The 23,815-nt window shown below is 50.4% G+C and overlaps 1 protein-coding gene across 1 annotated transcript; it reads right to left on the minus strand.

Moving 5' to 3' along the window:
• Nucleotides 1–958: 958 nt before the first annotated feature.
• On the minus strand, nucleotides 959–6,692 carry LZTS3 (leucine zipper tumor suppressor family member 3). The gene is given in 6 exon segments (XM_082428509.1): nucleotides 959–3,553; nucleotides 3,894–4,760; nucleotides 5,098–5,568; nucleotides 6,142–6,183; nucleotides 6,185–6,323; nucleotides 6,600–6,692. Coding segments are annotated over 5 exon segments (2,133 nt in total). The 5' UTR covers nucleotides 6,239–6,323; nucleotides 6,600–6,692; the 3' UTR covers nucleotides 959–2,854.
• Between the last annotated feature and the right edge of the window lie 17,123 nt (nucleotides 6,693–23,815).

Consider the following 23,815-nt stretch of genomic DNA (forward strand, 5'->3'; position numbering starts at 1 on the left):
TTGCTGATTATGACTCTGTCCTTGCCAGCAGAACCCAGAGAGAGCCTAGGCGATGAAATGAACTGTAACTGCTCCTTGGCAGCCACGACAATCCCGTTCCTCTTTGCCAATACTCAATTTCCCAGGCTCCCCTGAAGTGAGAAGAGCATGTGACTCAGTTCCAACCCACAAAATTTAAAGGGAATGGTGCTGTGAAGCTTCTTGGAAAGCTTTTACTTTCATGATGAGTGCTGCTGCCTCAGTCACTTCATGCAGCTATGGCTGCCGCCTTGTGGCATGGAGGGAACAACATGCAAAAGATGGGAGAGGAGGAGGATGAAAAGTCTAGGTCCTTGATGAACCAACACCTATGACACTTAGAGGATGCTTATGTCCAGACTTTTTGTCAGGTGAGGAAAAATGAACCACTCTTTGAGGTCCTGTAAATCAGGTTGTGTTACTTGTAGCAGAGTGCGTTCTTGATTGAGGGTCTTTGTGAGGATGACCAAAGGAATTATAAAGGACAGCTCCCTACTTGAAGCACGCTTGGGTCGCTTCTGCCTTTGGGGCCTCACCACTAATTACAAACCAGTTCTCAGCCTTCATGTGTTCTGCCCTCATACTTCGGCTAATCAGTGTAAGGTGGCTCAGGACGCTGCAGGCTGCATCTAGTTGTCCTGCATCACCTGCCTTCTGACCAGCAGTCTGGTATCCAGATTCTGAGCTGGAACTAGCTTGAAACCCTTTTGGCAACAGTCTGAGCTGAAGAGAAAGCCCCTTTGGGCAAAAACGTGGAACCACTACTCCTCCTGGGCAACAGGGAGGAGCTTGGGCTTTGGGCCAACTTCCTGGCACAGCCCAGTGAGCACCTCCAGTCTCATGCCTCCTCTGGAAAATGTTTACTCCAGCTTTGCCCTCCACACCCCCCTCACCCAGCCTCACCTCCCACACCTGCAAAGACACAAGCATGCCAAAAGAGTGCCATTCAAGAGGCTTTCTCCATTTTATTTCTTTGGGAAAAGAAAACGAAGTCTTTCCATCACATGTGGTAGAGATATATATTTATATATATTTATATATAATTTCTTTTGTGGTTGGAAATCCCAAAGCTGAGTCTGTTCATACTTTTTTCTATTTTTTTTTTTTCCTACTAATGCCTCCTCTTCCCCCTGCCCCTCTGGCCCAGGCCCAGTTTCTGGGGCAGGTGCAGTGAAGGGTGAGTGGAATGGGCAGTGATTGCCAGGACAGCCCCCCACCCAGCTCAGAGATCTGGTGAGGGGCACTGGAAAGGGCTGTGCAGAAGGACAGAGGCCACAGGGGCACTCCTGTTTTTGTGGGGGATGCACAGCTCGTTAAACAGTCACCAGTCATGGGAGGAGGCTGGTCAGGGGTCGGGGGATTGCTCACAGTAGTTGCCAGCTCCCTCCACCCTGCCCCACAAACCCAGTCTTGTGGGTGGTTGGGAAGGAGAGAGTGAAAAGAGAGAAATACAAGGGCTGAGGGCCAAGCCTCCTCTGATTTTTATTGCTGGTGTGTTAGAAATTTGCCTTTCCCTTCTTATTTTGGGGAAATAGACTCTGAGAGGGCCCCCAGAGAAGGAAGTGACATTGGCTGCCCCAGTCCCCACTGATGGCCATGCCAGGCCTACCCTGGGCAAACACTGGGCTACTTCAGGCCTCTGGGACCCAGGGGTCAGTGATCCTCTCAGTTCAGTCTTGCTCTTCAAGAGCAATCATAGCCACTCCCACCCCCCAAAACAAGGGCCTCAGGCTCAAGCTTGGGCCCAGTGGAACTTGAAAGTGGGCAGTGCACCAAAGATCAAGCAGTTTTCTACTGGAAGAAAAGGTGAGGTTTGGGGGAAGAGACGGCCTAGGACAATGATGTTCTGAGCATGAAAGCAGTAGGCTGAGCACAAAAGCAGAAGGTGGCTGAGGGAATCAAGTCAGGGAAAACACAAGAAGACATCACAGACACTCATGTGACCTCAGAAACTAGGTGAGGGGAGTGCCTGAGAGGCAGGTGGCACTTAATAGCTGTGGTTAGAGCTGGACAGTGGCCCTGGGTGTGGGGTCAGCCAAGCAGATGGGGCTGTTGTCCTGTGGGATCCTGGTCAGAAGCGTGAGGGTAAAGCTAAGAAGCCTCCAGGTGACCCTTCTCAAGAATAGGATGGCGGATCTTCCCTGGGCACTGAGCCTCCAGCCCCAGCCCTTCTCTCCTCCAGCACACACATATGGACACACACTCAGGACCAGGCCAGGCTCTGAGGCCTGAGTCCAAGAGACCTTGGCAGGGAGGGGCTGGGCAGGTAGCCCTCTCAACCACAGGTAGGCCATCTGCTCCCATTTGTCCTGCCAATCTGCCCAGGGAGGGAGAAAAGTACTGGAAGGAGAGAGGCCAGGAGTCCAAGGTGTCAGCTTTGGCAGAACTCATGCAGGCCCCCTCAGGTTACATGGCCTAGGAGATGGGTACAGAGAGCATCTCTGGACACAGGGTGGCCGACAGTAGCAGCCCAGACCCACCAAGGAGCTGGGCACCTCATAGCACTGCAAGGCCTGCCACCTCTCCAACAAGGGAGTGCCAAGAAAAGGAGCATGAGGTCCCCTGCTACCTGGGCTCCTCATCCCCCCTCACTCTGCCCTTCCCCTGTTTCCTCCTTGGGAGGAGGGTTGAGTGGGCTGCCCAGAGGGGCAGTGGTAGAGCTGGGAGGCACCCAGTGAGGGGAGGGCAGGGGAGGGGCCTGGTCACAGCTGCTTTGAGAACCTCTTTGGTCTGGGGATACAGGGGACATGGGGAAAAGAGATGGCAGGGAGGGGATACTGGGGACTCTGGCCTTTGACTGGGTATTTGTCAAAAGGCCACATGCCCAGGTAGGGGATCAGATTTCTGTGGACTCGATGCGCTCGAGGCGGGAGGGGGTCCAGGCTTTCTTCTCCTCCCCATGTTGGGGTGTAGGCGTGCTGGCACCTCCCGCAGCCCCCCGCTCTCGCAGCCGCCGCTCCAGCTGCTGGTTGCGCTGGTACATCTCCACATAACTCAGCTGCAGCTGCTTCTGGTACTCTATGACCTTCTCCTTCTCCTCCAACCACACTCGGCGCTCCTCTGCGAAGCTGGCGCCCTGGCGCTCCCGGGCTCGCCGCTCAGCTGCCAGCTCAGCCTGCAGGCGCCCCACCTCCCGCCGCAGGGCCCGAGTCCCACTCTCCCCCCCAGCATCCACCTCCCCATCCAAGGAAACCAGGGAGGCGGCAGCAGCCACCCCAGCCTGACGGCGCATCTTGGCCTCGTCGCTCTCGCAGGTGGCCAGCACATCCTGCGGCTCGGCCGGGTCCACTGGGGTCAGCGCCGGCTTGAGGCAGGCAGAGGGCAGCTCGCCCTCACCCAGCTCCAGGCTGGCCTGTTTGCTGCTGAAGGAGTCCCTCAGGCTGAGCAGCTGCTCCTCCTTCTCCCGCAGTGAGGCCCGGCCCTCCCGCAGCTGCGAGCGCAGCCCAACAATCTCACTCAGCTTCTGGGACACGTCCGCCTGCGAGTCCTTCAGCTGCTGCTTCAGTAGGGAAATCTCCCCAGCCTTCTGGCATACCTGGGCAGGGACAGGTGAGAAGAGAAGTCAGGGTGAAGGCAGAGCTCTGCTCACCCCCACCCCAGCCCCCATATCCAGCCCCAGGGCATCAAGCTGCCCCGGGGCTCAGGGTCAGCTCCTCATCATGGCAGAAATGACATGCAGGCTTCCCTCCTCAGACTTGGGACAGACATGGCTAATCTCACACAGCCTGGGACAGCTCTGGTCCTCACAGACACTCCTAATTGATCCCTGCACAACCTTCACTCCCCTTGTGATAGCTGTGGGCTGCTGCTCTGGGTTCCTCCAGAGAGACAGAAGGAAGGGGACACAGGGAGATGCCCAACCCCCCAGTCTGCACCTCCCACTTAGTTTCCTCCATCCGGGGCAGGAAGTCGGCCTGTTCCTTCTGGCAGGCGGCAACCTTGTCCTCAAGCTCTTCCCGTTGCCTCATCAGCCGGGCTGCCTCCTCCTGCAGCTGCTTCTTGTCCTGCTGCAGCCGCAGCACCTGCAGCTGTAGGCCTTGCTGGGCGCGCTGGGCGCGCCGGGCCACCTGCTGCAGTTTCCCACTGCAGCCCTGCCGCAGCTCAGCCAGCTCACGCTCCCAGGCCTTCTGACGCTCCTCCAGCACCTGGGCCACTGCCGCCTCGCTCTGCTCCAGGCTACGCCGCAGAGCTGCCACCTCCTGCTCCTTCTCCCACAGCCGTTCCTCTAGCTCCTGGATCAGAGCACTGGGCGAGGGTGGTGAGCAGGCCGCAAATGGCAGGCCTCCTCCTCCGCCGTCCCCTGATCCCAGGTGGCCTGGCCGCCCCATGGATGAGGATGACCCACTCTTGCTGGAGGCCCGCACACTGTCGGAGGTTGCCAGGTCCTGGTAGCCTGACCCACCACCGCTGCTGCTGCCACCACTGCCACTACCATAGCTGGCAGTGCCAATGCGGTTGATGTGGCTGGTGGAGGCACTGAGGGGCGCCAGGTGCTGGCTATAGCTGGAGCTGTAGGTGGGCAGGCTTGTGAGTGAGTTCCGGCCTGAGTCTGAGAGGCCGCCCCCACCCCCACCCGCTGGGGTCATGGTCCGAGACTTGTCCAGTCCACCCTTGAGGCCACCAGGGCCCTGTCGTGCCTCAGGGGTCCCGTTGGTCTGGGGGGGGCACAAGTTCTGCATGGAGTGGAAATTTTTGGGTACAACAGGCTTGAAGGCCGAAGGCCGAACTAGCGGCTCTGAGCACTGCACAAAAGCAAGGAAGGGGGAGTGGACATCAGGATGGGACCTTAGCCTTGCCCCCAGTCTCTTCCCTCTGATCTAGACTTGTTCAGCCCCACCTCCCACCCCCGTTGGATCTCCATCCTGGGAGTCCCTCCTGGCTGGAGTCCCACCTTACATCCACCACCTGCCCCCCTCACAGCCAGGTCTCTGCCCTAGACCTACCAGCTGGAGTTGGCCCCCAAGGCTCCCCAACCCAGCTTCTATCTCAGCCCCTACAACCCAAAAACGTCCAAGAAGGCCCACTTCACCCTCCTCTCTGGGCTGCCGCCCGCCCCAGGAAAAGGCCCTGGGGACTGACCTGGTCTAGCTTGCCAGAGGTGGCCAGGAGCTTGGGTGGGTGGCTGGGCTCACGATACTGTGGTGGGGCCTTGTCACTGCCGCCGCTGCTGCTGCTGCCACCACTGCTGCCCACCACATTGCCGCAGACATCTGTGTGGTCATTGCCCCGTAGCTCGCCATTGAGGTAGAGTGAATTGGCGAGAGCCTTGTCCTCTGAAGGGTAGCGGCCTGGCCTCTCCCTGCTGGCCCCACTGCCACGGGGGCCAGGGAAACTGCCTTGGCTGCCCCCACCCCCCGTGCGGGTGCCCACACTCTTCATGGCGAACTCCTGAGTGTGGGCCACCCCACTGCCCACACTGCCCATGGCCAGGCGAGGGTCTGGGGGTCCGAGCTCAGAGGGCCGAGGGGCAAAGGCCAGGAGGGGATCCCGCCCTGGATCAGCGCGCACAGGCAGTGTCTCCAGCTTCGCCATGACTAAGCCAGGGGGGCACTGTGGGCACAGGTGGGAAAGCAGATAGGTCAGCCCCACCTCCACTCCCACCACCCCATGCAAGCCTGGCCCGGCAGCACCTGCACCCAGCCCCTCAGTGTCCCCTTCCTTATAGTGGGTACAAGAGTTCCCAAACACCCAAGGTAAAGGAATAGGGCTGGGTAAATAATGATAGCTTGGTAATAGGGGCTGCCCGTTGCACACCTGACAAAGCCCAACCCCCAGGGACCATGCACCTACCCTCCTAGCTTTGCTCTGCTCAGTATTCCATTCCTTAACTCCCACCTCAAACCCACCTCCTTCATGAGCCTCCCAGACTCAGTGACCCCCTCAACTCTTCACTGCAACCCCCAGAACTCAGGTGTACTTTACTCAGGGTCTGGACCCCTATATCCCAACCTCATGGGCTGGGGAGATGGGGTTGGAAGGGGACAGCAGTACCTGGATTCAGTAGGGAAACTCAGAACTTAAGGGAGGGAGAGAAACCCACCCCTATCCAAAAACTGTGGATGGGAGTCCTTCCCGGCCCCCTAACCTAGGGTGTTGCAGTCAAGGGCAGAAGTGGAGGCTCACTACCAGCGCAGGATCCTCTCCTTGCCTCTCCAAGGGGGTGGGGGGCCGACGGGTCCTCAAGCCTTGGACGCTCCGAGGCCTGGTCTGCAGGGGCCATGTGCCTCACTCTCGCAGCTCGGCCAGGACCAGCTGCGAGACTTTGGACGGGCCGACTGAGCCATCCCGGACTGCAGTTTTCTCCTCTGCGAAATGGGAGGAATGGAGGACCTACCTCGCAGAGCTGCCGCATGCCAGGCACCACAGGACGGCGGGCGCGGGGAGGGGACAAGGGTATTGGGGGTCGGGTGGGCGGGAGCTGCCGCGGCGGCGCGCATCTGGGCCACCACGGGCATGCCCCGCCCCTCGCGGACGGCCGGGGACCTCAGCTGCAGCGCTTAGCAGGGGGCCCTCCCGGAGGTCTTCCCAACTCCGCCGCATGGGGGCCTGGCACGAGAGGGCCCCCTACCCATGGTCAGTACCTCAGCAGAGGCCCCCGGGCTGGCTGAGGCCGGGGCAGAGGACGCAGCGCCGCCAGCGCGGGAGCCTGCCATGCTTCCCTCCAGGCCTGCTGTTCCTACAGGTGGGCGGGGGCAGGGGCGGGGCCTCTGCGCCCAGCGGCGCCCAGGAGGATTCAGCGCCTGCAGAACCCCTCCAAGAATTCACTGCCTTCGGGAAGACTTCCTGGATTACCCCCCTCCCCCGCTCCCTGTGGACCTTGACCCTGCTCAGTTCACCGTGAATTTCTCTGAGCCCTTCAGTGGACGTGCGTCCCTCCTCCCCCAGGGCCGGCCCACAGGAGCAGGGGGAGCAGGGCCTCGGGTTACCTGCGCTCAGGAAGGCCCCGCTTCCTGGTTCCTTTGTCTCAAGTCCGCACCTGGGAAGACCTGCCCCAGAGATCCTCATATCCAGCCAGGCAGTGGGAGCAGGCAGTGCCTACTGTGAGTGTAGACGCTCAAATACGTGTGCCAGAAATGGAAGGGGGCGCCCTTCAGGCCTTTAACCCCTGTTCCCACCAGAAACCAGGCAGGGAGGCTTCCTTCTCTACCAAGGTGAAGGGGTACAGGTAGCAGCCCTTGGCCCCTTGAGTGCTCTTCAAACTGTCTTCTACCCATATGCCCATTTTTAATGCTGTGTTTGTGCTATCAGGCCCCAGACCAGGGGAGCCTTAACAAAACTCTTGCCCTTCAGTCTTCTGGCCATCACACCTGGAATTACAGCCCTAGGTGGTTGGAAAACTTACCACAAACCAGTCCACACTGCCTTTGTAAAATTCCATTCTATCAGCATCTCCCCCCGACCCCCCAGGTGTGGAGAACAGGACTTTACTACATTCCTCCATTAAGCTAATCTGTTCCACATGTCCCACAAGGTTGAGACTTAGGGTGAGGCAAGAGAGGCACCTAGGGCGCAATTTAAGTGCAGGAGCAGCAAGTGCAGGACCCTGAGAGTGAGTGCCTCCTTTCATCTGGTGCCCTAGGTGCCTCCCTTTTTTTTTTTTAAACTTTGGGTTTATTTTATTTATTTATTTATTTATTTATTTATTTATTTATTTATTTATGGCTGTGTTGGGTCTTCGTTTCTATGCGAGGGCTTTCTCCAGTTGTGGCAAGTGGGGGCCACTCTTCATCGCGGTGCGCGGGCCTCTCATTATCACGGCCTCTCTTGTTGCGGAGCACAGGCTCCAGATGCGCAGGCTCAGTAATTGTGGCTCACGGGCCTAGTTGCTCCGCGGCACGTGGGATCCTCCCAGACCAGGGCTCGAACCCGTGTCCCCTGCATTGGCAGGCAGACTCTCAACCACTGCGCCACCAGGGAAGCCCTTTTTTTTTTAAAAAAATATCTTTGGCTGCATTTGGTCTTCGTTGCTGTGCACAGGCTTTCTCTAGTTGCGGTGAGCGGGGGCTACTCTTCGTTGCAACGCGTGGGCTTCTCATTGCGGTGGCTTCTATTGTTGCGGAGCACGGGCTCTAGGCACGCGGGCCCAGTAGTTGTGGCTCGCGGGCTCTAGAGCACAGGCTCAGTAGCTGTGGTGCACGGGCTTAGTTGCTCCGTGGCATGCGGGATCTCCCTGGACTAGGGCTCGAACCCGTGTCCCCTGCATTGGCAGGTGGATTTTTAACCACTGCGCCACCAGGGAAGCCCTAGGTGCCTCTTGACTCACCCTGGCCATGCTGTCTCCACTCCCAGTATACTCCAGCCCAGATATCCCCCTCCCAGCCTAAGCATGACCCCCTTCTCTTGCCATCTCTGGATGCAGTGTAGGGAGCAGCTGGGGACTGAGAGGGTGGAGGCTGTGAGGCCTGAGGCTTAGAACCAGTGGGAAGATCTGGGCAGGGAGGAAGAACGGACAGAATTTCATACAGATGGTGTTCAGGGGGTGGGGGCAAGGGAGGAATCTGGACTGGGGCACCAGGATGGGTGTGACACCCTTAACTTGACAGGAAGAGAATGTTTGGGGGAAATGGGTGATTTGAGGAAGACCAGAGAAAGATATCTGTCACATACCGGATGGAAAGAGAGACTAGAATCATGAGCATTCAAGGGTGGTGTGGGTGGCGCCCAGCATGGAGCTCGAGTGGCAGAGCCCCAGAAGACTGGGAGGTGGTGTGGGAGTGGGAAGAAGGCCAGGAGAAGGCAGGCCCTGAAGACCAAGATGGAGTGGGCTGCAAGAATGTGGGGGCAGCTCCTGGCGTTAAAAAAGGGGCCAGGGCTTCCCTGGTGGCGCAGTGGTTAAGAATCCACCTGCCAATGCAGGGGACACGGGTTCGAGCCCTGGTCCGGGAGGATCCCACATGCCGCGGAGCAACTAAGCCGGTGCACCACAACTGCTGAGCCTGCGCTCTAGAACCTGCGAGTCACAACTACTGAAGCCCACAGGCCCAGAGCCCATCTCTGCAACAAGAGAAGCCACTGCAATGAGAAGCCCACGCACTGCAACGAAGAGTAGCCCCCGCTCACTGCAACTAGAGAAAGCCCGTGCCCAGCAACAAAGACCCCACGCAGCCAAAAATAAATAAATTTATATTAAAAAAATTTTTTTTAAAGGGACCAGGTAAAATTGGGATTGGCGAGGGTGTCCTGAATTTGGCAGGTGGAAACATCACTGGTGTCTATGAGAGAATGATTTCAGAAAAGTGGTGCAAGGCAGAGCCAGACTACAGGAGTAGGAGGGGGGTCTGGAGGGAAAGATGGAAGAGTTCCCCTCTCTTTTAAGAGAAGGCCAGAGAAGGCAGTAATTTAAGGTGGTTTGGGATCCAAGGGCTCTTTTCTAATTTTAGAATTTAACACGGTAGAAACCTGAGTGTGGCGATATCCTGAAGGAAGGCATCAATAGTGAGATTAGAGATCTAGGCAAGGGGGCTCCACCAGAAGCCTGGGTGTGGACAGGAGCAAACCTCAGAAGTGATCATGTTGATCATGAGAGTGACAGGAAGGTTCTTTGCAAACATGTTTGTGCAGTACAAACATGCAATACTACCTTCTCTGAGATTCAGGAAAGGAGAATCTGACCATAGTTTGGGGCTGATCATATTCCACCCTGACCCACTGTTGCCCTGGATTGTGTGTTGTCCCCAGGAAGGTCTGGATGCCCAGAGCCCTGGATGGATGGAAATGAGGTCCTAGAACTGTTTCCTGAGCCTCCTATCCCTGTGGTTTACCTGGGGAATCTTTGACTACCAACCCACTGCAGCTCTTCCTGGAGTCTCTCTCCCCAAAGAGCTTCTTGCCATAATTCTAACCTGTTATGGTCAACCCCATGCAAACGTTCCCTGCCCCATCTCTCTCCCAAGCTTGGGCTGCTGAAGCTTCTTTCCACAAAACCCCAGCAGGGACTGGTAGGATAAGGAGGGGCGTATGTTTCCCTGATAGGTGGAAACTGAGCCCAGGGGAAGGGTTTGAGCTTCATTTGTGGTCAGGGTCCTGAACTAGCCCAGGTAGCTGAGTGTGGTCGGCAAAGACAGCCTCATGGCCTCAGCTCAACAACCTGGGATGACAGCCTGTTGCCCGATTCTGCCTCTATCTCTGTCCTATCAGCTCTCAGTGCCTAGGACATTACACACAGTATTAGTGGTCATGAACGGGCCAAATAGACAATACCTGGGGGTTACATGGGCAGGTCCTTCCATCCTACAGTGACCACCCACCCCGCCGTACCTGTGTCCCTCCCAAAACTAGGAACACTCCACCCTTCTCTTGGGTCTCAGAGGCCCCAAATTCAGCCCACTCACCCCCTAAAGATCTCAGCAGCCCCTCCTGCCAGCATCCTTGTGGGGGGCTCCTCACTGGGCTTTCTTCCCCAGCACTCCCTCCCCTGTGCAGCTGCCAAGGGACCCTTTCGAAAGGGCAAAGCCGATCTTGTCTGTGCTCTGCCCAAATTCTATTGCACCAAGTGCAATAGAGTTATGGAGGTATCAGCTCCAAGTGTAAATCCCAGCTCAGCTGATTAGGGGTGGAACTGCATGCAGGTTATTCCACCTTGGGTTCTCACACCTACCTTACAGGAATCTTAAGAAGTGAATGTATTATGGGTAAATGCCTGGCATTCCTCTCAGCCCTCAGAACCAGAGCAGAGCTTGCAGCAGGGCCCCCAAGGCCTCTCCTGTTGCTCATCCTATTTCCCTTGACCTGAGCCCCTCTCCACTCTACACACAAAATCTCTTCTCAGCTCTCTGTGCCCATCCTGCATCCTTCAAGGACCAATCCAAATGCTGCCTCCCAGGACAGCATCCCTGATCTACCCTGGGAGAGGGGGGAGGGCGGTCTTGGAGCACTTGGCTCAGGCCACTCCAGGGATATTTCATTCTGAGACTGGCCTGTGAGTACCCCCAGGGGGAACGGACGGCAGTCTTGGGATCTCTGGCCCCTGGCACTGAGGAGATGCAGAGAGAATGCGTGTGGGAATGCTAGTTATGAGCAATGCAAAGAAGCAATGAATCGGACAGGAAAATCAGGAAGGGCTTCCGGGAAGAAGGACTGAGGGAGAAAAGGTATCAGGGGCACTGTAGGGCTTTTGGGGGTGCAGAGGTCTCCAGAACTTCTTGGTTGGGATGTGTGAGGGAAGATCCATCTTCCCTTGGCGACAAAGGGGGAAGGGCCCCATCCCCTAGACCCTGGCTCTGATAAATCCCATGTTTCAGGACTGACGGGGCTGACAGCGCCCCCAACACGCACCCCGAGCACACACACGCGCACACACGAGCCTCCTGCACGGGGGTGGGGGGGTGGCGGGGGGCGGGTGTTCGGGCGCTGCCCGCGACAGATAGAGACCCCGGCCACAGGCCATCCCGAGGAGGTGCCCGGGGGTGGGGTGGTCTCTGCGGTGGGGGAAATCCCTCCCGTACCTCCCGGTGCTCCCCACCAAGGCGTGTGGCCCGGGGGGCGGGGCGCAGAGGGAAGAGGTGACATAATCCGGGCCGCACCCCCTCCGGCCGCCACCTTCCCCCAGGCCCTGCGAAGCATCCATGACATCATCGGCCTCATCTTCACTCCCCTCACCCCCAAGGATCCCAGCAGTGGGACGCGCCCCCTCCCCGGCTCCGGGTCCTACCGAACGAGCCTCGCGGTGCAGCGGGCAAAGCGACAGGTCGGAGCTGGGAGGGGCGCCGCAGTGGGCCTGCCTCACTTACTCGCTATCTCAGGGTCCGGTGCGGGGTCTTCGGCGCGGGCGCCGCCCGCCCGGCTAGCTGGCGCAGCCAGAAGCCCGCCCGGCTGGGCGCGAGGCGCGGGCCCGGCTGCGCTCCGCGCCCCTCCCACTCCCCGCCTGGGCCCCGCCCACTCGCGGCTGCGGCAAACGCGGGCACGCCCTCCAGCCACGGCCCCCGGGCCCGCCAATCCCCGGGCTGGGGCGGGGCCCAATGCCTTAACCCTTTCGTCTCTGCGTCCAGGCCCATGCGTGGGACCCCTCTCTTTCACCCACCCCAGGACGCCGCGAGTCTGCCCCGAGCCCCCTACTCATTCCCTGTTAACCCTCAAGACCCTTGGGCTCAGCCCCCAGTCTCTCCTCTTCAATAAATCCAGTAGGACCGCGCCCTCCTTGAACCCCACATCTTTGGCGACAGGGAGGAGCCCCTCTGGCTTGGGGAATGGGCTCTAGAAGCTAAGCCCCGAGCCCTATTGCTCTCGCGCTCCCGCTCTTCGGGACGCGACTTCCCAGCGAACGCCGTGGAGACCTTGCAAGTCTGCAAGGTGGGGGCGGGGCGAGCCGTCTGGAGTGGATCCGACAACGCGCTTGGAAGACTCTTCTGGGCGCGGGGACAAGCAGGCGGGCATAGGGGAGGCTTCGCGGGTCCGTGACTGTGTCCGTCAGCAATCGGCACCGGTTTGAAACTTGATTGTCGCGGAGGATGACCGTCGTGGGGGAAAAGGCGGGCGACAAGGAAAAAGACGTAACATTACAATCGAGCAGGGTTTGATTGCTTCACCCTGTGGGCCGAACCTGGCAGGATGCCTGGCCCCTCGGAGTGAGAGGGAGTAAGGTGGTTCGTCTCAGATCTGGAGCACCAGCTTCGCACGCACTTGCCAGGTCTGTGAGAAGAGTGCTCATTCCGCCCCAGGTGGCGCCGGAGGACTGCCGGGAGGAAGAAGTCTGTCTGGAAGTGAGGCCTTAGCTTGAATAGGGTAGACAAGCAAGCCAGGCCTAGGGTTAAGGATTAGCAAGAGCCTGGAGGCACAAAGTGTCTGTCCTAAAAACTGCAGCGTCTCCACTCCGGCTGGCATTTAACCCATTGTAGCTCTACTGTTACAGATGACTTGTTTGGTCATCTGTCATCCTACTTTATGTTTTTTATTTTTGGCTATTTCCTGTTTTCTGAATTTTTCCATATTTGCTTTTATCTGCTATAGTGATTTGCAATGCAGAAAGACTTTTAATTCTCCTGGTTGTTGCCTTTAAGTTTATCAAATAAAAATGCAGTTTAAATTTCACAAATTATTAAAGTCAATGACAAATCATTCATTTTTATGTTCCTCCTTGTGTAATGAGAAATTTCCATCTCTTGGCCTGCTGCCCTCACACTTACTTTTATCTGTCCACTTAATCCAGGATGATAGACCCAGCTTTTGTTTACACTTTTTTTTTTTTAAGTCACAAAATCCTCTTTTTCAATCATTGTTTTTGGCTTTTGCCAACCCTTCGTTTAATTAGTAACAATGTCACTGCCAGTTTTTTATGCACTAATTTTTCTGTTCCTCATTCAGACTCATCTCCCACTTGACTGGTGATTTCAAGGAGAACTCTGGGATGTTACCTTTTTCTAAGTCTTTGCCCTAGGTGAGAATGCCTTTCTACTGTCTTTACACACATGGTGGCTTGACTATTTATAGAATTCTTGAATCTCAAACTATCCCCGTCAAGACTCTCTTGTCCTTATCCCATTCTTTTGGCTCTTAAAATGGTAGCAAGTACACCTGAAACTAATATAATGTTATATGTCAATTATAGCTCAAAAAAAAAGGTAACAAAGCTGGGCTGGTCTCTTTTATTTTTTATAATATTTATGTATTTATTTGGCTGTGGCGGGTCTTAGTTTCAGCAAGCAGGATCTTCGGGGCATGCCAGATCTTTTTTTAGTTGTGGCATGCGGGCTCCTTTTAGTTGCGGCATGCAGGATCTAATTCCCTGACCAGGGATGGAGCCCTCTGTCCCCTGCATTGGGAGCGTGGAGCCCTAACCGCTGGACCACCAGGGAAGTCCCTGGGCTGGTCTCTTTTAGGCGAGCAATTCACCTGGTGCTTGTTGGGATTTTTCTTTACCCTCAAAAGTCAAACATTTTGCCAGTATAATTCTCAGGATAGGCATTTTTCTGTTACTTTTCCAGAAATAAAAAAGGTCTTCTTTTCAACTGAGAAAAGTTTTCTTCTATGTTCTTTCTTGTCCATTCTATGAACAGATTGTTTTGGATTTTTTTCTCCCCTAAAATTATCACGTTGGATTGCCATTGTCAATTAAATCTCTTTGTCCCTTTTCTCTGAATCCTGGAGACACTATCTCAAGTTTTTTGTTTTTGTTTTTTGAACATCACTGATTTAATTTTCTTCAAAGGTACTCTGTTTTCTCTAATAAAATATTTCATTCTGTTTATTTTCCTTTCATTTTAGCCATTTTCTACCCACCTCTGTCTTGATCTCAACTTAATCTCTTTTTATAGTTCTCTGTTCTTATGTCATGGAGAATGTGGTTTTGCATCTTAAGAACACCAGGAAAATAAGAGAATAATCGTATCTGGCTCTGTTCTAATGCATATGAAAACCTTGATAATGTGGACAATTTTCTGGGAAATAAAATTATAAAAATAAGAAAGATGTTGAAAATATTATCCAAGAAAGATGTCCAAAACAGGCTCTAGGCCCAGATGGTTTAATGGAAGAATTCTCTCAAACTTTCAATGAACAGATAATCCTCACCCTGTAAGTCTGTATCAGAGCGCAGAAAACCAAAAATGGTAAATATTTCATTTCATGAAGCCACAATTCACAATAAAGGAAGATTAGAATGGGGAACTACAAACCAGTCATACTTATCAGTTCAGAGGGGGAAAAAAATCCTAAATACAAATCAAGGAAATAAAATTAAATATTATTGTATATGAACTTAATAATCCATGAGTGTGTTAAATGAGAAAAATAATCATCATAATAGATGCCAAAAAGTCATTCAAAAACCAATACCCCAAAGAACCCTCATAATTAACCAGGAATGGTTGAAATTAAGATTCAATATTTTGTGCTACCTTGACAAAATCTAGAGGGCCTCAAATGGCCTAACTGAAAGTTGCCCTAGTCAAACAATCCTCCTTATCAAATGGACAAGGTGCAGTTTCTGCTTATCTCTGAGTATTGTAGTGGGTTTCAGTTCTCTGCTGGCCCTCAGATTTATTCAAACAAGCCAATCAGATCCCCTGCAGGAACCAGGGGGCACTCACCCTCTTGCTGCTACAAAGTCTGCCTCCCACAGTCCCTGGTTGTTCACTGTATTCCTGAGTGCAACACCTGTGTGGCCCTGGGTGGCTTGTGGTGTTCTCCTCCCCTGGGCTGTGAGTATATGTGCTGTCAATCTCACCTGCTCAGTTTCAGGTATTGTGTTTGGCTATCCCCATAACCCTAAGGAGGGAATCTCTGCCTCACCAATGGGGTGAAGAGCAAGTAATTAAAACAAGAGTATATCAGACTAACAGGGAATTCCCTGGCAGTCCAGTGGTTAGGACTCCTCATTTTCTCCGCCAAGGGCCCGGGTTTGATCCCTGGTCGGGGAACTAAGATCCCGCAAGCCGCGAGGCGCAGCCAAAAAAAAAAAGAGTATATCAGGCTAACAAAAATTAAAAATCCATGTTGGTGAGGATGTAGGGAAATAGGAAATCACAAAGTGTTTTTTTTTTTTGGCTGCGTTGGGTCTTCATTGCTGTGCGCCGGCTTTCTCTAGCTGCCGTGAGCGGGGGCTACTCTTTGTTGTGGTGCGTGGTTTTCTCATTGTGGTGCTTCTGCACGGGCTCTAGAGCACGAACTCGGTAGTTGTGGCGCACGGGCTTAGCTGCTCCGCGGCATGTGGGACCTTCCAGGACCAGGGCTAGAACTCGTGTCTCCTGCACTGGCAGGCGGATTCTTAACCACTGAGCCACCAGGGAAGCCCCACAAAGTATTTTTGAGAGTATAAATTGGTACAACCTTTTGGGAGGACAATTGGGTAATTTATTAAAATGAGAAATGCGTATATCCTTGGACCCAACAATTCCATTTCTGGAAGAAATACCATCACAAATAATATGACAGATGTACAAAGACAGTCATTGACATAATGGTGTAATAGTCAAAAAAAAGTTTTTTTAAACCTAAATACATCAATCTACTAAGAGAAGATTGATCAAGTGAATAACAATGCAACCAATGCAATGCAAATCCAAAAAACCAAGTGGCAGAATCACATGTATACACACTATACTCTAATTTTTCTATTATTTTTAAAAGAATATATATGTACACGCATAGAAAAGTCTGGAAAGATACATACCAAACTATTAACAGTGGCTACCTTGAGATGGTGGGATTTCAGGGAGCATGACAGAAGAGAGGACTCTAGGCACTTTGGTAATGTTTGCACTTTCTAAAACAAGCATGTGTTACTTTTGTAAAACAAAAATTTTTTTTTAAGGTAAAGAAGTTTGCTTGCAAGAATAAACAGGTGAGTAAGCTCTGAAAATTTAGACAGATTATTAGATATTAAATATTTGCTCAAAAATCCCTGCCCCAATGGAGTTTGCATTCTAGTGGGAGAAGACAATAAGTAAAATATATAGTGAATTAGAGAGTGGTAAGTACTAAGGAGAAGTTGAGACTGCAGGGGATCCCAATTCTGAATAAGATAGAAGGTCTTGCTGAAGAAGTGCACTCAAGTTACAGACCTGGAGGGGAGGGAAGCAAGCGTGAAGTATAAAAGAGGTTCCTAGGATGCAATCATTTTATCTATAACAAAATGAGCTTTTCTTTTTCAATGTTTTGTTTTATTGCACTAAAGCTTCCAGACAGAAAAATGGTTAAACATTAAAACATTATAGTTTTTAATAAGATCAATAACTACAAAAAGAGGGACTTCACTGGTGGGGCAGTGGTTAAGAATCCGCCTGCCAGTGCAGGGGACACGGGTTCGAGCCCTGGTCCCAGAAGATCCCACATGCTGCGGAGCAACTAAGCCCGTGCGCCACAACTACTGAACCTGCGCTCTAGAGCCTGCGAGCCACAACTACTGAGCCCGAGTGCCACAACTCCTGAAGCCCGCGCGCCTAGAGCCCATGCTCTGCAACAAGAGAAGCCACCGCAATGAGAAGCCCAGGAACCGCAACGAAGAATAGCCTGCGCGCAGCAACAAAGACCCAAGGCAGCCAAAAAAAAAAAAAAAAAAAAAAAACTACAAAAAGAACTAGCATTGTTAAAAATCTACCTTTTTTTCTTTTTTGGCCACGCCACGTGGCATGCAGGATCTGGTTCCCCAACCAGGGATCGAACCCGTGCCCCCTGCAGTGGAAGTGTGGAGTCTTAACCACTGGACCACCAGGGAAGTCCCAAATGTCTACCCTTTTAAACGGCACTGGCCCTAGATTGTTTTATGGCTGAGTTCTACCAATCTATAAACAGATCATTCTAAATCATAGGAAAAGAGGAAAAGCTCTATGGACCTAGAGATTATCATACTAAGCGCAGTAAGTCAGAAAGAGAAAGACAAATACCATATGATATTTTTATATGGAATCTAAAATACGACACACATGGACATATCTACGAAACAAAAACAGACTCACAGACATAGAGAACAGACTTGTGGTTGCCAAGGGGAAGGGGGGTTGGGGAGGAGAAGGATTGGGAATTTGGGATTAGCAGATGCAAAGTATTATATATAGGAATAATAAACAAGGTCCTACTGTACAGCACAGAGAACTATATTCAATATCCTGTGATAAACCATCATGGAAAAGTATATGAAAAAGAAAATATGTATGTATAACTGAGTCACTTTGCTGTACAGCAGAAATTAACACAACACTGTAAATCAACTTTTTTATACTTCAATAAAATTAAAAAGGGAAAGCTCTCTGTTTTATAAAGGTAGAATAATCTTAATGCCAAAATCTGACAAATGAGACAAAAGAAGAAAATTGTGTGATTGATTAATCACCTGTCTTCCCCACTAGCTTGTAGCACCCATGTAGACAGGATCCTTTTTTAAAATTCCATATTTCCATCTTAATACTCTGGTAAGCAGAATAATGGCCTTCCAAAGATGTCCAAGTCCTAATTCCCAGGACCTGTGACTATGTTAGGTTACATGGCAAAGGAGAATTAAGATTGTAGATAGGGCTTCCCTGGTGGCGCAGTGGTTGAGAGTCTGCCTGCCAATGCAGGGGACATGCGTTCGAGCCCTGGTCTGGGAAGATCCCACATGCCGCGGAGCAACTGCGCCCGTGAGCCACAATTACTGAGCCTGCGCGTCTGGAGTCTGTGCTCCACAACGAGGGAGGCCGCGATGGTGAGAGGCCCGCGCACCGCGATGAAGCGTGGCCCCCACTTGCCACAACTAGAGAAAGCCCTCGCACAGAAACGAAGACCCAACACAGCCATAAATAAAAAATACATAAATAAATAAATAAATAAATATATAAATAAATACTATCGGGGGGGGGGGAAAAAGATTGTAGATAGAATTAAGTTTTCTAATAACTTTAAAATTGGGAGATTATCCAAGTGGGCTCCATGTAATCACAAGGGTACTTAAAAACGGAAGAGGGGGACTTCCCTGGTGGTCCAGTGGCTAAGACTCAACACTCTCAATGCAGGGAGCCCGGGTTCAATCCCTGGTCAGGGAACTAGATCCCACATGCCCCAACTAAGGATCCTGCACACGGCAATGAAGATCCTGCGTGCCACAACTAAGACACAGCACATCCAAATAAATAAATATTTTTTTAAAAAATGGAAGAGGGGGCTTCCCTGGTGGCGCAGTGGTTGAGAATCTGTCTGCCAATGCAGGGGACACGGGTTTGAGCCCTGGACTGGGAAGATCCCACATGCCGCGGAGCAACTAGGCCCGTGAGCCACAATTGCTGAGCCTGCGCATCTGGAGCCTGTGCTCCGCAACAAGAGAGGCTGCGACAGTGAGAGGCCCGCACATCGCGATGAAGAGTGGCCCCCACTTGCCGCAACTAGAGAAAGCCCTAGCACAGAAACGAAGACCCAACACAGCCATAAATAAATAAATTAATTAATTAATTAAAAAAAAATGGAAGAGGAAGTCGGTGGTGGATTGGGGGGGCGGGCAGGGAGATGTGACTATGGAAGTATGGTTAGAGAGATACAACGTAGCTCGCTTTGCAGATGGAGGATGGGGGCCATGGGAATATGGGTAGTCTCTTGAAGATGGAAAAGAGCCTCCAGAAAGAAACATAGCCTTACCTTGATTTTAGCCCAGTAAGACCTGTATTGGACTTCTACATAACTACAAGATAATAAATTTGTGTTGTTTTACAACACTAAGTTTGTGGTAATTTGTTACAGCATCACTAGAAAACTAATGCAAGCACGTAACAGACACTCAGCATTCATTTGCTGAATGATGAATGAAACCACAAAAACCCTGGGTCTATAGATAAATGGGTAAAAGATAGAAATATATCATTCACAGAATACAAATGGCTAATAAGCAGTTGTAAACATCTTCAGCTGATATTGAAGAGATGCAAATGAAAACCTATCAAATTAGCAGGCTGTTGTGATCCTTTGGGCGTCCTACCCACCAAGTTCTACAGAAGGGAATTAGGGGCTTCTTCTCTGGGATGACTGGGCAGTATCTCCAGATGCCAAATTGATGAGCAGGCACTTAAATCCATGCAAAAGTTTGGATGTTTGTACTAAAGCTTTTTCCAGCTTGCTTTATAAATAAAGGAAATAAAAACCTCCCCAATTGGGCCAAAAATTCTTAGGAATGACCAGTAAAAGTCTTGGGGGTTATCTAGACCAATATAAAACTAAAAGTGAAATGTTGATGACCCAAGCATGCTGGGGTGTTTTACAAACTGCTGATGTTCACACACACACACACACACACACACACACACACACACACACAGCCCGTGAAAAAGGAAATTTAAAGGAAATATACAAAAACATTATTAGACTATATTCTCTTTTTTACCACTATTCTTTACTAATGGCACATTTTACCTAAGATAGAAGATGGTTTTATGTTCCCCAGGAATTTTTCTTTTCTGTAACATTTTTCTTTTCTGTTTTTACATAATTGATGCTTTGTTTATATAATACTAACAGACAGACTTATCTGTACCTATATGATATAAACCTCACTGCAAGATATTTAGAAACAAGGTAAAAAGGAATACAAGTCACCACCTCACCTGCCATCTCAGGTGAGTTTTACGTACTCACCTCTATTTGTGAAGCATGTTGGTCCTTCTTAAAGCCCCAAGCAAAATAATATTTTAAATGATTATTGCATCACGGAAATTATGGTCATGCCCAAACCTCTAATCAATTTTATGGAAACTTGCAAACTCCAAAAATGTTACCAGATTTAATTTTTGTAAAATCTGGGGTAAATTTGTCCAGCAGAAAGTCTTCTCTGTAAACTCTGTACATTATCATTACAGATAGGTACACTGGTGGTTAAATGAAACTTTTATAACCTGCCTTGGGGGCCCACATTTCCCATGTGTCCAATACGCGCAAACTAAAAAGGCATCAAGACAACTGTCAAACTAGACATCAAGCGTGTGTCTACACAACTACTATGCGGTTTAGCTCAACAAAAAAGTGACTTGACTTACCTCATTGATGAGGAATAAAGGAAAATAAAACAACAGAAGTATTTATCTCAGTTACTCAGTTACGATACAGTCATAACATTACTGGTTTTAGTTCTGGTGTAATTATTATTATTATGGATGCGTTTTTTGTATCATGTTAGAAATTTAAGTCAAATTGTAAAATCATATAAGAAAGTTAAAGTGACTAAAATTGGTCAGAGTAAATCTAGCAGGTTATATAAAGGGATATATTTAAACAAGTTTAGTGTTACAGTATCAGTATTTGGTAGGTTCTCTTATGAGGTTCCTTTACACACTTATCTGTAATGAGTAATCAAATATTGCATTAACCAGTCAAAAATTATGTACAGTGTCAGAAGAAACCAAGCAAAAAAATTCTTTTCAATGTCCCCACTATAGTCTACATTACTTTTGGTACAATTCTGTGACTACTAAAAGTCATGTATGATACACAACTCTTCACTCAGATACTGCCCTGTCAATACAAAAGGAACAAGCTCCTTAGAACCCTGGTTTTCAAACTGTAGGTCGAGATCTGTGAGTGGGTTAGAGAAACAGGGAGTTCCCTGGTGGTCTAGTGGTTGGGATTCTGCGCTTTCACTGCCATGGCCCGGGTTCGGTCCCTGGTCGGGGAACTGAGATCCCGCAGGCTGCTCGGGGCAGCCAAAAAAAAAAAAAAAGAATAGAGAAACAAATATCAACACGCATCAAACCGTGACAAGCAAAGGATTACTGTGAAACTTTAGCCTGTTCATTATCTCTATATATGCACACACACATGTACCAAGTCCTTGATGTAAAACGGATTTCTTAGTAAGAGATACTGTCAAAAATTTTTGAAAAACACAGCATTGGTAGAATAGTTGTCTCCAATCTTGGGGCCAGGGCTTAGGACTGGAGGTGTCTGGGGCATGCACTTGTGAAGGCTTGCTGCAGTGCCCTCCAACAGTACAACGGGGGCATGGAGGGAGGAGGTGATAGAGTAATAAAGATTTGTGGGATATGAAGATTGCGAAGAAGGCTTAAGAAATGAGTTAGTGATTTAAAACACTAATTAAACATCCCCCCGACACTTCACCAAATACAGCCCAAATCTCTGGGCTCAGTATTTACCACCCTTCCCAGCTGGGTCCCAAGCTCCCTTTACACCCTGTCTCACCTTTGCCCCCACCTTTTCCTTTCCTCCACCCAACACTCCATGCCCCTCAGTGAACCACAAACCTTTACATTCTGCACACCTGGCTTCTCCTCAGCCCAAAAGGCCTCATCTTGTAATTACAGGCCGTGCACCTGTTGGCTGAATGATGGGCGGTATCCCTGCTATATTAATAGCATTGCCCTGCCCCCACTTGTGGATGGGGCCATGTTTTGTTTACTGTGATTCCCTGGGGTGCTTAGCATCCTGCCTCATACTTAGTATTTAATAATTTTCCAACTCTTGACCAATTTTGTAAACAACCATTTTGATAAGACAAGTTTATTATATGGCTCTCCAACCTCTGCTTGTCAATATACCTTGAAGGTGCCTTAAAAAAGAAAAGTTGTGGGACTTCCTGGCAGTCCAGTGGTTAAGAATCTGTGCTTCCACTGCAGGGGTGCACGGGTTCAATCTGTGGTCGGGGAACTAAGATCCTGCATGCTGTGCGGTGCAGCCAAAAAAAAAAACAGTAGTGATAGAACCGAACTGAACCACACTGGACTCTATTGGGAGCAAAATGCTTTCAAAATAGACCTGTTGGGCTGGGCTGTGAAGATAAGGCACCTAGAACTAGCACAACAAGCACTGTGTAATTTAGGGGTTACAAAAATCAAAACTTATCTGATTGGTTGAAGCCATCAGTCTAGAGTTCCTGATGGAAGGGGGAAATCTGTGAAAGAGGAGCCACACAACAGGTTGAGGACTCAGATAGGTCCCTGGTTCTGAATCACCATCCTTCAGTCATTTATATTCTCAGCCACCTGAAATAACCACCCTGGTGCTCCAGGATAAGTAAAAACTGTACCCTCAGGAAAAAATAAAAATAAAAATGGAGTTAGTGAATAAGCAAATGGAAATCCATGGTATTTAAATGTTTAAAATCAGTTTTAGCATTGCATGTACAGATCAGTAATGTAATCATTATGATACCTTGTGTGTTTGGTCAACTTTTTAAGGTATAAAAGTATTTAAAATAATTTCATATACAGCTGACCCTTGAGCAACATGGGTTTGAACTGCTTGGATCCACTTACACGCAGATGTTTTTCAGCAGTAAATACTACAGTACAGCACAATCTGTGGTTGGTTGAATCCGCAGGTGCAGAACCACAGATAGGGAGGAACTTCCGTATAGAGAGCCAGCCATAACTTATATGCAGATATTTGCCTGTGCAGAGGGCCAGCACTCCCAACCCCCCGTGTTGTTCAAGGGTCAACTGTACTAATTTGGGGAGTTTAAATGCTTAGAAATATTTAAGTAATAATTAATGTTTACACACTTGAAAATTTGTCTAAGCGGTTAAACTTGAAAGTTTTATTAGTTGTTAAAACAGTTTGTACATATTTAGAAAAATGTTAATCGCTTACTGTCTGAAGAACTATTCATTTGATACTTTTATTAGACTAGTGGATTGATTACTAAATAACGCACAAAGGGTTACAGGTTTTCCCCCTCTACACTAAGCCTCTGGGACATTAAGAGTCTTAGAAGCCTTCTGGGATATGAGGAAGGGTTGTGCCTTTTTCTCACTCCTGGCCTGTGGGCAGTGTCCTGAAGGTAGAATGTGGCGGCTTGGGCCGCCATAGTCATCTTGCTACGTGGATGGCAGTGGCTGAGGATGGTTGAGGGAAAGGATGGAAGAGACCTGGAGCTACTGTCTTGCTCTTCCAGAGAAGCTCCTTCCACTGGGGATTTTAATTACTTGCAACTTTACGGCCTGCCTTTCCACCCCACCCTCACTTCCTTCACTGGCTCTCAACCTTGGCTACACATTGTAATCTCTTACTTATGTTCACTGGACCCCACCCCCAGAGATTCTGATTGAACTGCTCCAGGGTGCAGCCTGGCACGAGACTGCAGTAAACTCCCCAGGTGATTCTAACAAGCAACCAGGGCTGAGAACCACTGCTCTAACTGTAAGCTCTTCTTTTCCCTTTGGAATTTTATCTTTCTATTTCATACTGTGGTTATCTATGTCTATTTCTTCCTTCTTCCTAGACTGTGGGCTCCCAAATGGCCTTCCAAACAATGCATGTGGCCCTTCCCAGCTCCAGGGGACTTCAAGTGTCCATCGCTAATAGAAGTAGCAGAGTTATGCCTTATTTGGAATTTAGGTTCTATAGTCTATGCTTATGGCATCAAATGAGTCAAAATCACCCTTGACAATCCCTC

This window comes from Balaenoptera physalus (assembly GCF_965194825.1).
Source record: "Balaenoptera physalus genome assembly, chromosome: 16".
Taxonomy (NCBI): domain Eukaryota; kingdom Metazoa; phylum Chordata; class Mammalia; order Artiodactyla; family Balaenopteridae; genus Balaenoptera; species Balaenoptera physalus.